This window comes from Littorina saxatilis, linkage group LG9 (assembly GCF_037325665.1).
Source record: "Littorina saxatilis isolate snail1 linkage group LG9, US_GU_Lsax_2.0, whole genome shotgun sequence".
NCBI lineage: Eukaryota > Metazoa > Mollusca > Gastropoda > Littorinimorpha > Littorinidae > Littorina > Littorina saxatilis.
This window is the reverse complement of record NC_090253.1, coordinates 64585624-64599416: the sequence shown is the minus strand read 5'-3', so window position 1 is coordinate 64599416 and position 13793 is coordinate 64585624. Positions and strand designations below refer to the sequence as shown.

At 41.6% G+C, this 13793-nt stretch overlaps 1 protein-coding gene across 4 annotated transcripts in view; it reads left to right on the top strand.

Annotated features, from left to right (window-relative positions):
• LOC138976803 (methyl farnesoate epoxidase-like) overlaps positions 1-13793 on the top strand; it is a 31080-nt gene extending 17287 nt beyond the window's left edge. The window contains exons 3-6 of one of the 4 annotated variants that reach the window (XM_070349693.1): positions 1477-2808; positions 12667-12766; positions 12983-13028; positions 13230-13793. In XM_070349693.1, coding sequence (XP_070205794.1) covers positions 1477-2808; positions 12667-12766; positions 12983-13028; positions 13230-13418 — 1667 coding nt within the window. In that variant the 3' untranslated portion in view covers positions 13419-13793. Of the gene's footprint in view, positions 1-1476; positions 2809-12666; positions 12767-12982; positions 13029-13178 lie in introns of all 4 variants that reach the window. The other 3 variants (XM_070349695.1, XM_070349694.1, XM_070349697.1) reach the window with 3 other exon arrangements.

Sequence of the window (13793 nt, the reverse complement as noted above, 5' to 3'; positions counted from 1 at the left end):
TTGGCCTTAATTAAATGAAAATTTAATCAGAAATTTTTTATTTGACATTCTGGCGCAACCAGTAAAATCCGAATGTCCTAACTCGATAGAAAGCATAACTACTTTTCTCCCGAATCATCTTTCCGCTCATATGAATGATTCGTCGCCTTGCATCGCTAAACTTGACCACGATCGTTGAGGTCTTCATACAGGCTCCTCTCTTTGCGTACTTTCGCTTCGCTATCCTTCTCACCATCTAGATAACACAGCGTCATTATCCTTGACGACACACAGGATTTTCGTATTCCCGACTCCCAAGGAAGTCGCCGCGGATTGCCACTTCGCTCGATTAGCGATTACTTTATTAGCTCTCTACTCAAGAGTCGGCGCTTTTCTTTTTCTTTCGCGAATCTTCGTTTGTCAACAAGACAGTCGTCGTGACAAGATAGCGTGCAGAAAAAACCCGGATGTATCAGGATCTCGCGCGCGCAAAATTTCGTTTTTATTTCTTTTTGCGATAGTTGGAGGAGCGAGAGCCGCCATGTTGTGTTTTCGTCTGCTCGAAATATGCGCAAAAGTCGTAAATCATCCCAAAAAGCTCGGTCGTAAGTTGCGTTTTGGGTCATTATCCTTGACGATACACAGGATTTGCGTCTTCCCGACTCCTAAGGAAGTCACCGCGGATTCTGTCGTCCGCGAGATACAGTTCTTTTTTCGTCTCGCGATAGTTCGAGGAGCAAGAGCCGCCATGTATTGTTTTCGTCTGCTCGACTACAAATGCGCGAAAGTCGTAATTCACCCCCAAAAGCTTGGTCGTAAGTCGCGTTTTGGGGTGAGTCGTTCACTGGGGGTTCATTATATAGTAGAATGCATCCGTGGTAGCAAAATCGGTCGTAAAAAGGGGGTGGTCGTAAACAGGGGCGTCGCTAAGGGGGAGTTCTACTGTAGTCAATTTTTGTACAGATTTTAGTCAAGCAGTATGTAAGAAATGTTAAGTCCTTTGTACTGGAAACTTGCATTCTCCCAGTAAGGTTATATATTGTACTACGTTGCAACCCCCTGGAGCAAATTTTTGATTAGTGCTTTTGTGAACAAGAAACAATTGACAAGTGGCTCTATCCCATCTTCCCCCTTTCCCTGTCGCAATATAACCTTCGTGGTTGAAACACAAAGAAAGAAAGAAAGTCATTATCCAAAAGCAAAGAAAAAGTCTACAAGACAAAGTTGATAATTTGATATTAACCCTTAGGCTGGTTGTCGTGACATATGTCGTGCTACTTTACGTATACTGTCACCTGGTTGTCACGACATATGTCGCGCTACTGGCTCAGTCTGTTTGGTCGGATGCGAAAACCTATATGACCGTTTTTTTGTTATTTTTCTCTCTGTTAATTCACCAGTGGCTATGTAACATGTGTTACAGAATTGCACCAATGTAAGGGTTAAGAATGGTTTGTTATCAGCATAACCTTTATAGAGGGATCATGTTTTTTTCAGTTCCGATCAGGGATGCCACAGAGAACACAGCGACCATGCCTACAGTGCAGACAACGGAAGGACAAGCTGCAGTCAGCACTCACAGTGATACCTGGCTGAAACAAGAGATACAGACACCAGAAACACAGACTGCAGTCAGCACTCACAGTGATACCTGGCTGAAACAAGAGATGCAGACACCAGAAACACAGACTGCAGTCAGCACTCACAGTGATACCTGGCTGAAACAAGAGATGCAGACACCAAAAACACAGACTGCAGTCAGCACTCACAGTGATACCTGGCTGAAGCAAGAGATACAGACACCAAAAACACAGACTGCAGTCAGCACTCACAGTGATACCTGGTTGAAACAAGAGATGCAGACACCAGAAACACAGACTGCAGTCAGCACTCACAGTGATACCTGGCTGAAACAAGAGATGCAGACACCAGAAACACAGACTGCAGTCAGCACTCACAGTCACATCTGGCTAAAACGAGAGATACAGGCACCAGAAACACAGACTGCAGTCATCACTCACAATGATACCTGGCTGAAACATGAGAAACAGGCACCAGAAACACAGACTGCAGTCAGCACTCACAGTCACATCTGGCTAAAACAAGAGATGCAGACACCAGAAACACAGACTGCAGTCATCACCCACAATGATACCTGGCTGAAACATGAGAAACAGACACCAGAAACAGATATTGCAGTCAACACTGATAAAAACAGTGCACCAGGCTTTTCTGTCTCTTCTTTCTCTCCTAGAGCAAAGGAGAATCAGAGTGGAGAAAAACCACAAGCATGTACAGAATGTCATGCCAGATTCACATGTTCTAGTGATTTAAAACAGCACATGTTAACACATACAGGAGGGAGAAAACACGCATGTGTGGAGTGTGGTGCTAGGTTCAAATACTCTGGTCATTTAAAGGACCACAAGTTGACACATACAGGAGAAAAAAAGTATGCATGTAGAGAGTGTGATACTAGGTTTGCACGGTCTGGTTATTTAAAGTACCACATGTTGAAACATACTGGAGAAAAATATCATGCATGCTCAGAGTGTGATGTTAAGTTCGCACGGTCTGATACTTTAAAGAGACACATGTTGACACATACAGGTGAGAAAAAACATGTATGTACAGAGTGTAATGGTAGGTTCACACACTCAAGTGATTTGAGGCGACACATGTTGACACACACAGGCGAGAAAAGGCATGCATGTACACACTGTGATGCTACTTTCTCACAGTCAGGTCATTTGAAGCAACACATGTTAATACACACAGGAGATAAAAAGCATGCATGTACAGAGTGTGATGCGAAGTTCACAATGTCTGGTAATTTGAAGCAACACATGTTGACACACACAGGAGAAAAAAAACATGCATGTACAAAGTGTGAATCCAAGTTCAGACAGTCATGTCATTTGAAGCAACACATGGTAATACACACAGGAGATAAAAAGCATGCATGTACAGAGTGTGATGCGAAGTTCACACGGCCTCGTACTTTGAAGCAACATATGTTGACACACACAGGAGAGAAAAAACATGCATGTACAAAGTGTGAATCCAAGTTCACACTGTCGGGTACTTTGAAGCAACACATGCTTACACACACAGCAGAGAAAAAACATACATGTACAGAGTGTGATGCTAGGTTTGCACGGCCTTGTACTTTGAAGCAACACATGCTTACACACACAGGAGAGAAAAAACATACATGTACAGAGTGTGATGCTTGGTTTGCACAGCCTCGTACTTTGAAACGACACATGTTAACACACACAGGAGAAAAAAAACATGCATGTACAAAGTGTGAATCCAAGTTCACACTGTCGGGTACTTTGAAGCAACACATGCTTACACACACAGGAGACCGCCCTGATATGGCCCTTCGTGGTCAGCTGGGCGTTAAGCAAACAAACAAACAAACACACAGGAGAGAAAAAACATACCGGTACATGTACAGAGTACATGTACTGCCTCGTGCTTTGAAGCGACACATGTTGACACATACAGGAGAAAAAAAGTATTCTTGTACAGAGTGTGATGCTAGGTTCACACAGTCTGGTAATTTGAAGCAACATATGGTGAGACATACAGGAGAGAAAAAGTATGTGTAACGGGATGAGATTCTCTCTCTCTCTCTCTCTCTCTCTCTCTCTCTCTCTCTCTCTCTCTCCATTTCTTTGTCTCTAATTCTTGGACTGGACACTTTTTTATGGCCGGTCTAAGCGTAGTGCTATTCCTTGCAAGAGACTTTCATGGTTTCGCACCCTTTTTATATTTAGTCAAGTTTTGACTAAATATTTTAACGTAGAGGGGGGAATCAAGACGAGGGTCGTGGTGTATACATGTGTGTGTGTCTGTCTGTCTGTCTGTCTGTCTGTCTGTCTGTCTGTCTGTGTGTGTGTGTGTAGAGCGATTCAGACTAAACTACTGGACCGATCTGTATGAAAATTGACATGAGAGTTCCTGGGTATGAAATCCCCATACGTTTTTTCATTTTTTCAATACATGTCTTTGATGACGTCATATCCGGCTTTTCGTGAAAGTTGAGGCGGCACTGTCACGCTCTCATTTTTCAACCAAATTGGTTGAAATTTTGGTCAAGTAATCTTCGACGAAGGCCGGGGTTTGGTATTGCATTTCAGCTTGGTGGCTTAAAAACTAATGAATGAGTTTGGTCGTTAAAAATCTGAAAATTGTAAAAAAAATATTTTTTTTATAAAACGATTTGAATTTACATACATCTTATTCTTTATCATTTTCTGATTCCAAAAATATATAAATATGTTATATTTGGATTAAAAACAAGCTCTGAAAATTAAAAATTTTAAAATTATTATCAAAATTAAATTGTCCAAATTAATTTAAAAACACCTTCATCTTATTCCTTGTCGGTTCCTGATTCCAAAAACATATAGATATGATATGTTTGGATTAAAAACACGCTCAGAAAGTTAAAACGAAGAGAGGTACAGAAAAGCGTGCTATCCTTCTCAGCGCAAGTACTACCCCGCTCTTCTTGTCAATTTCACTGCCTTTGCCGTGCGCGGTGGACTGACGATGCTACGAGTATACGGTCTTGCTGCGTTGCATTGCGTTCAGTTTCATTCTGTGAGTTCGACAGCTACTTGACTAAATGTTGTATTTTCGCCTTACGCGACTTGTTACATTTAGTCAAGTTATGACTAAATGTTTTAACACAGAGGGGGGAATCGAGGAGGGTCGTGGTGTGTGTGTGTGCGTGCGTGTAGAGCGATTCAGACCAAACTACTGGACCGATCTTTATGAAATTTGACATGAGAGTTCCTGGGTATGATATCCCCGAACGTTTTTTTCATTTTTTTGATAAATGTCTTTGATGACGTCATATCCGGCTTTTCGTGAAAGTTGAGGCGGCACTGTCACGCCCTTGGTGGCTTAAAAATTAATAAATGACTTTGGTCATTAAAAATCTGAAAATTTAAAAAAAAAAAGATTTTTTTAAAAAACGATCCAAATTTACGTTCATCTTATTCTCCATTATTTGCTGATTGGAAAAACATATAAATATGTTATATTTGGATTAAAAACAAGCTCTGAAAATTAAATATATAAAAATTATTATCAAAATTAAATTTTTGAAATCAATTTAAAAAACTTTCATCTTATTCCTTGTCGGTTCCTGATTCCAAAAACATATAGATATGATATGTTTGGATTAAAAACACGCTCAGAAAGTTAAAACGAAGAGTCTAGGTACAGAAAAGCGTGCTATCCTTCTCAGCGCAATTACTACCCCGCTCTTCTTGTCAATTTCACTGCCTTTGCCATGAGCGGTGGACTGACGATGCTACGAGTATACGGTCTTGCTGCGTTGCATTGCGTTCAGTTTCATTCTGTGAGTTCGACAGCTACTTGACTAAATGTTGTATTTTCGCCTTACGCGACTAGTTACATAGAGGGAGGAATCGAGGAGGGTCGTGGTGTGTGTGTGTGCGTGCGTGTAGAGCGATTCAGACCAAACTACTGGACCGATCTTTATGAAATTTGACATGAGAGTTCCTGGGTATGATATCACCGAATGTTTTTTTCATTTTTTTGATAAATGTCTTTGATGACGTCATATCCGGCTTTTCGTGAAAGTTGAGGCGGCACTGTCACGCGACTTGTTCTCACATACGGTCCTTATCGCTGCCAACGCTAGTTATGTTTCTTGCACGTGAGATATCACAGGTGCCTTGGCGGTTCCGTGGCAGAGGTCGTTGGTTGCCTTGTGCTTTCTCTGGCATCATTATTTAAGAGACTTGTAGGATCAGCAAAAAGGACTAATGCTCATGAATATGCAAGGCGTATTGATAATGATTATTGTATTTAAATTCACACTGTTCATACCCCCCGCGGGTTAGGGGGAGTCCCATATTGGTTGGGACGAGAAAGAATTTACCCGATGCTACACAGCATGTCGTAAGAGGCGACTAACGGTTCTGTTTCTCCTTTTACCCTTGTTAAGTGTTTCTTGTATAGAATATAGTCAATGTTTGTAAAGATTTTAGTCAAGCAGTATGTAAGAAATGTTAAGTCCTTTGTACTGGAAACTTGCATTCTCCCAGTTCCCGCAGTGGGGCACTGCGGTTATGAAATTAAAGGCCCCTCCTGTTTTTGGAACCGCAGGAGCTTTCTAGTTTGCTGTTAGGTAGATTTTTGGTTCCTCTTTCCTGTCATGCTCTCTTTTTCTTCATGAATTCTTTTCTTTTTTCTGCCTTCTTGCTCATTCACCTGTATTTTTTCCAAAAATCTCTTCTCTTGCCGCTTGTCTCGCGATTCATGTATAGTTTAATCTGTTAGTGTTCTGATGTAAGTCCAGCAGTAGATAGGTTAAGCCTATTTTAACATACTGGAAACTGGTAATCTTCCAGTAGGTATTAATTTAGTTTTACTAAAGCCTGCTGGGACACAAGTAATGGGTTAGTGCATTTGTAAACAGGAATCGCTTGACAAGTGGCCCCCTTCATCCCCCCCTTCCTCGTCCTGATATGGCTCTGCGTAGTCGGCTGGACGTTAAGCAACAAATAAACAAACAAACAAACAAACATTCTCCCAGTAAGGTCATATATTGTACTACGTTGCAAGCCCCTGGAGCAATTTTTTGATTAGTGCTTTTGTGAACAAGAAACAATTGACAAGTGGCTCTCTCCCATCTCCCCCCTTCCCCTATCCCGTCTCCCCCTTTCCCCGTCGCGATATAACCTTGAATGGTTGAAAACGACGTTAAACACCAAATAAAGAAAGAAACATTGTTCATAAGGGTTGAAGAGAATAATAGGCTGCATAAGTTATGTAACGTTTTGATACATATATTTTTATAGTTTGTTTTTGAAGAGAAATTGGGAATTTTCTTTGGAATGATGGGACTATGTTTTAGGCGTATTAACTTGATAAGTAATTTGTTCCTGATATCCTCGTTTGTGGCGCGAATATCTTTCTTTGTTTTCCTGACTCTGAAACCGTAAAGACGTTGCTAATTTTGCTCCCAGAGATTGGTGGTTTTTTAACTTGTGTTCTGCACAAGAAGGTACGTTTACATTTTATTTGTGATTTTATAGATCTTTTGTTGTTAGTTTATAAATATCTATTTTGTATGCATTCTTACTTTTATAATTGCGAAATATTGAATTTTGTGTTGAAAGAATTATTGATTCTCTTTATTAAACGTAATCAGGATTTAACAAATGTATGTTTGATAGTTGTTCACGGATATTTTGCATTTTTCTAGTTTGATTGTGTAAAGATATTGTTTAGAATTGTTTTAATATTGTAGAGGTTCGGAAAAGAATGTTCTTTTGTTCTCTTCATGATGTGTCACGGACTCACTGGACTTTCACTCACGTGGACACACACGTACAAAGACATACACGTCTTTCTCTCCATTTCATCCACAACAGATGACATTGTGACAACAGCAGTACTACTGGTATGGCACCCTTTATTTCGGTGTTTCAACATCTTCTTCTCTCCTCTCGCCAACCCGACCGAAGCCGGTGGCCACAAGCCACAACATACAATACAAAGTTGACTACATCTCCTCAGTCAGCCGAGACACGGACTGAACGAATGACTGACTGGGCATGACTGACTGACTGACTGACTGACCCCTTATGCTGGTACCGGGATGCTATTTATACTGTCCGCGCGGACTGCACTGCAAGCGGCTCTCAGCAATTTCCAAAAGGGCAGTCTGGCACTGCCTGATAGCCAAATCTGTGTTTGTTTAGAAACTTTGACAGCTGATAACTTTACAAAGAACGCACACATTAGAAATCGGTTTGTTGCTATACAGAACCAGTGTGAAAAAATACTTTTAAATCATGTTACAAGATATAACTTCAGAAGTCCAGACCAAAAAATAATTATGATTAATTAGCCAGAACACATGACCGATTAACGATCAAAACCCAGCAAAATAAAGATTGCTAAACTCTATCACTTCCTGCACCAAATACAATTCACTCCATTACAAAATGAACTCCTGAACTTTACATACATTGAAACAATTTAAGGACCAACAGGGCCTTAAATGGTATTTAAGCCCGAACATACAGCAACATAGTATCTATATCCATTCATTATTAACATCTAAAAGTAATATTTATCCTTAGATTGCATAAAATAGCACATGCACTCAATCTATTTTTAGACAGAATCAAACATGGCCGCCGCTCAGATGTAAACAAACTATGTTTGAGCACGGCTGGTGCACACCAGTACTTTTTGTTAACAATGAATAGACACCTAACACAAAATGATCGGCAACAAAGACTAAACTGGACAATGACATCAGCTTAACTCTATAATTAGTGACTGGTCACCCTGTCACAATATAAAAAGTGGTCTGATAGGTTACGGATAGCTATTTTATTGTTTGTGATTGTTAGATAAAAACGTGTGTCGAATTATATGATAGCGAGCTGTATGAATTGTATGGAAGTTACACTAAGGTCCAAACGGCATAAGATGAGTTTTCCCTATTACGAATAAAATTCTGTTTTTAATGAATAAGTGAGAACAGCGCCCACGGCGTGGCCCTATTTTCCTGTCCCCCCCCTTTCTCTTCCCTTGTGTCTGCTAGGGTCTATCTGGCAGTAAACGCACAGCGCGCCCGCCGCGCTGCGCCAGAGTCTTGACAGGTATCTCGGAATGTACCGCTCAGTAGTTGATTAATTGTTCAAGAGTATCCCTCCTTCCCTTCCTTCCTCTTCCCTTGTCCTTCGTTCCTTCCCCCTTCTCCTTATCACGCTCAATTAGGAGGCGGAACCGATTAGAATGTTTAGGTATACACACAGGCGATGATGATAATAAATACCCTTTTTCCCTCTGATTAGACAAATGTGCTTGTATACCTTGTCGGTGAAACTTGTGTTTGTGGAATGAGTTCACTGAGTAGACAAGGTATTTGTTTACAGTCAGATCATGGGGTAGCCTGAGAGCGAGCTGTTCACACAGGAGATGTCGACCGTGACCGAGAGGAAATTGTCCTGAGGTGTGTGGGATAGTCTTGCTTTTGATTTCAAGAAGATAACTGCAAACTAGGTTGTTTTCTTGGTGTTTGTTGACATGTTTGCAGTAATGCTATTTGTACGTCATACTTAGTTATGTTTTCTCCTTTTAATTACTCTCACATTTACAATATTGTGTCTGTTTTCTATGTTTGACATTGTGTGTGTGTAATCCATGCGGTTACCTATTTTTCACGTAGTCAAGGTTTATTTGTTGATTTACCATGATTCCTTGATCTATTGTACTTTTTTGGTTGATTGTATTCTCTTTTTAGGGAGAAAACTTGAAACTGCTTTTGGTAATTTTTGTAATACTTTGCATGCTCAAATATATCATTGTAGTTCGTAGTACTTATTATCCTATTATAATCTTTACAGGTTGGTCCGAGGTAGAACGAATAAACAAGAGATCAACATGAGAAGAGACTCTGTTTTGATGTTGATTGAATCCCTCCACATATGCATGTACAAATTGTGATGCTAGGTTCACACAGTATGGTCATTTGAGGCAACATATGGTGAGACATACAGGAGAGAAAAAGTATGCATGTACAAATTGTGATGCTAGGTTCACACAGTATGGTCATTTGAGGCAACATATGTGGACACATACATGAAAAACTAGTTTGCATGTGCAGCGTGTGATTTTAAGTTCACATATTCGTGTACACTACATTGGGGTGTGCACGTTAAAGATCCCACGATTGACAAAAGGGTCTTTCCTGGCAAAATTGTATAGGCATAGATACAAATGTCCACCAAATACCCGTGTGACTTGGAATAATAGGCCGTGAAAAGTAAATATTCGCCTTAATTGGCTTGAGATTTACTGGCCGATGTGAATGCGTGATATATTGAGTAAAAAATTCCATCTCGCACGGCAGAAATTAATATGTAATTGTAAAGCGCTTGGAGAACGTCAAGCGCTATATAAATCGCCCCATACATACATATAGTTTATTTGAAGCAACATTTGCTGGCCACATACAGGAGTAAAGAGACTGCTAGTTTCACATTAACCTTCACCGGATCACGCTTTGCCTTTGACTACACAGTACGGATGACGTGGGTCATGTTCGACCCATACTTTCCAAAGAAGTATTCATCGCAAAAAATATGGGTTGTGTATGACCCACGCCGTCCGAACGGGCATAAACGATTTGCCGCCTCTTTGCAGAGTATGGGTCATACACGACCCACGCCATCCAAATAAGGACAAACGACGTACAATTCCTCACGTAATTCCATATGGGTGGTCCACGACCCACATCACCTGGGCTGTGTAGTTCACATTACGTCATCGTTATGTGTTTGTTTACAAAGATAATCTTGTAAAAGCTGGGCAATGGTATGGTCGTCCTCGTTTATGTGTTTGTTTACAAAGATAATCTTGTTTTCGTTGGGCATTGGGGTGCTTGGAGATTACATGAAGTCTCAATCAAAAACTTCGTCCACGACCCAACTGAGAAGCACGATGAAGGTTAAACATCCAGGAGATTAAAAAAAACATGCATACACATTGTGTGATGCTAATTTCGATTCGCACTGTCCAGTACTTTGAAGCAACACATGTTGACACATACAGAAGAGACGATGTATGCATGTGTGACAAGGTGAACTGTCAGCAGTATAAGCGTGCAGGAATAAAAATCGCTATACCAGTCGGTGTCGTGCAATATTTGTTGACGGGAAGGAGAGAAATGCTCGTATGAGTCCACAGTGATAGTCCTGTGACCGAGTCCCAAACACATCTCGTCTGTCATCATCAGATGATCTGTCCATCCTTTCGTTCGAACATGCTACACTATCTCAGTTTAGTTTGCTTTCTTGTTGTAATGTCATGATTTGTTTGTGTGTGTGCTAGTGTCAGTGTCACTGTGTGTGTGTTGCCCTTTGGGGACAAAAAAGAAAACAAATATAACTTCAGCGACAGAAACATCAATGTTGAAGTGTTATGAATGCGTATTGAACAGGTGATGAGAACAAGGTGTGTGCATGATGCGTGTAAGTTGTGCATATGATTTGTGTTAATGCGAGTGGTTGTTTTAATTAGCTGTGCTCTGGTCTTTCTCTAAAAAATATTTAGAACATCAATTAATTCTCCCGCAGTGGGGCACTGCGGTTATGAAATTAAAAGCCCCTCCTGTTTTTGGAACCGCAGGAGCTTTCTAGTTTGCTGTTAGGTAGATTTTTGGTTCCTCTTTCCTGTCATGCTCTCTTTCTCTTCATGAATTCTTTTCTTTTTTCTGCCTTCTTGCTCATTCACCTGTATTTTTTCCAAAAATCTCTTCTCTTGCCGCTTGTCTCGCGATTCATGTATAGTTTAATCTGTTAGTGTTCTGATGTAAGTCCAGCAGTAGATAGGTTAAGCCTATTTTAACATACTGGAAACTGGTAATCTTCCAGTAGGTATTAATTTAGTTTTACTAAAGCCTGCTGGGACACAAGTAATGGGTTAGTGCATTTGTAAACAGGAATCGCTTGACAAGTGGCCCCCTTCATCCCCCCCTTCCTCGTCCTGATGTGGCTCTGCGTAGTCGGCTGGACGTTAAGCAACAAATAAACAAACAAACAAACAAAATAAATTAATTCATGATAAAATCATAAAAAACGTTTAGGAATAGTAAAGTGATAAAGCAGCAGTGGTGGGTCGGCGTCGGTAGTGAGTTTGTGCCGTCACAATATCAGCAGGGGTGGGATTTCTTCCGTCCTAGACGGATTTCCGTCCCAGAAAGAATTTGGCAACTTTTTAATGGTTTTTTTTTTCCTTTTTTTTAAATTACATTTTTTTTATACCTTTTTTTGTTAATCCCTTGCTGCGGTTGTTACACCCCCGGTATAGGGGTGTGTATAGGATTCGGTCCATGTGTTTGTTTGTTTGTGTTCGCATATAGATCTCAAGAATGAACGGACCGATCGTCACCAAACTTGGTGAACAGGTTCTATACATTCCTGAGACGGTCCTTACAAAAATTGGGACCAGTCAAACACACGGTTAGGGAGTTATTGGTGGATTAAAATTATACAAGGACTTATAGAGGGACATCTTAATGGTCAAAGGGAAATAACCATTCTCACTCAGTCACTGCCACCAACTGAGAAGGTTATTTCCCTTTGACGGGGGTGTTTTTCCTACCTCGGAGGAATTTCTTGTTTACACTGGGTTTGTGTGACCCATGTGGTTGTGCCAGGTCAGCCACCTTTCACCATGTCCCAGTCCGATCTCAATAAGGTTTTAGTGACATGTAGAGGGCAGCAGTATCATGTCATTTTGGGGAATGTGGCATCTTAGTTGCTATCAATTTGAAAACTCGGTTGGTTACTTAAGTTTTACGTCCTCACAGGCACAAGAGCCTATTAGGGACATGAAGTGTTTATATGCTAAAATTGAAAACTCGGTTCACCCACATCTGTATATACCCTTCTTGCAGGTATTAATTCAGAGACCTTCAGTGGTGTGTGGTAGAGAAAACTTGCATTCCTGAACTATGAACCAGTGGTATTTAGCTTCTGATTAATTGAGTCCTTAAGAAAGTTAGCAAGTGACAGGGGTGGGTCGGGATCGTATGTGTGTGCGTGTGTCCGAGCACCTGTCAGTTTTGTACACCAAAAAGTCGTGGTGATGGTGTTGAAAGTTGTGTGCTCTTTCCAGGCTACGAGATCCCCCGTGACACGCTGGTGCTGTTCAACGTGTGGGGTCTGCACCATGACGCCCGCTACTGGCCTCACCCGTCTCGCTTCAACCCCTACAGGTCACGTGTGTGTGTGTGTGTGTGTGTGTGTGTTTTTGTGTGTGTGTGTGTGTGTGTGTGTGTGTGTGTGTTTGTGTGTGTGTTTTTGTGTGTGTTTGTGTGTGTGTGTGTGTGTTCGCGTGCAAGCGTGTCACAGTGTGTGTGTCGGTGTGTGTGTGTGTGTGTGTGTGTGAGTGTGTGTGTGTGCGTGTGTGTGTGTGTAAACTTGTGCCACAGGTTTCTGAAGGAAGACAAAGTCCTGGAGATCCCAGACCACTTCATGTAATCAGTAGTGTGCCATGTCATGCCATATGTTGCCATATCAAGTTGTTCCACAGGTTCTGAACGAAGACAAAGTCCTGGATACCCCAGACCACCTCATGAAATCAGTAGTGTGCCATGTCATGCCATATGTTGCCATATTGTTCCACAGGTTTCTGAACTGACGAAGACATAAGTCCTGGAGATCCCAGACCACTTCATGCCGTACGGAGCGGGGACCAGGCAGTGTCCGGGGGAGAGCCTAGCTGACGTGCAACTCTTCCTCTTCTTCACCGCCATCATGCACCAGTTACGGGCCCTGACCGCACACCCCAACATGACGCTAGAGGGCGCCTTGGATCACCTCTTACGGCCTAAACCTTTCTGTGTCAAAGTGGAGGCGAGAGACTAAGAAAGGAAAACGGTGCCCCTGATGGTGCCCCTGATGGTGCCCCTGATGGTTTCTCAGTGAGGGTGTCAACAAACATTTATCATCTAGAGAATGTGTGTATCTGTGTCTTCGGTTGTTGTGGGTGTGGGATGAAGTCGTTGTGGGGGTCTACGTTTGTGTGCGTCAGTGGTGACGTGCGTGCCGCGCGCGTCAGTGCTTGTGCGTATGTGGGTGTGTTTGTGCGCGTGTCAGTGTGTTTATGTGTGTGTGTGTGTGTGTGTGTGTGTGTGTGTGTGTGTGTGTGTGTGTGTGTGTGTGTGTGAACTGAATACAACCGGCCACGTAGTGTAATATTTGTATTTGAAGTGGTTAAAAACACCTGAAAAAATGTCTTCA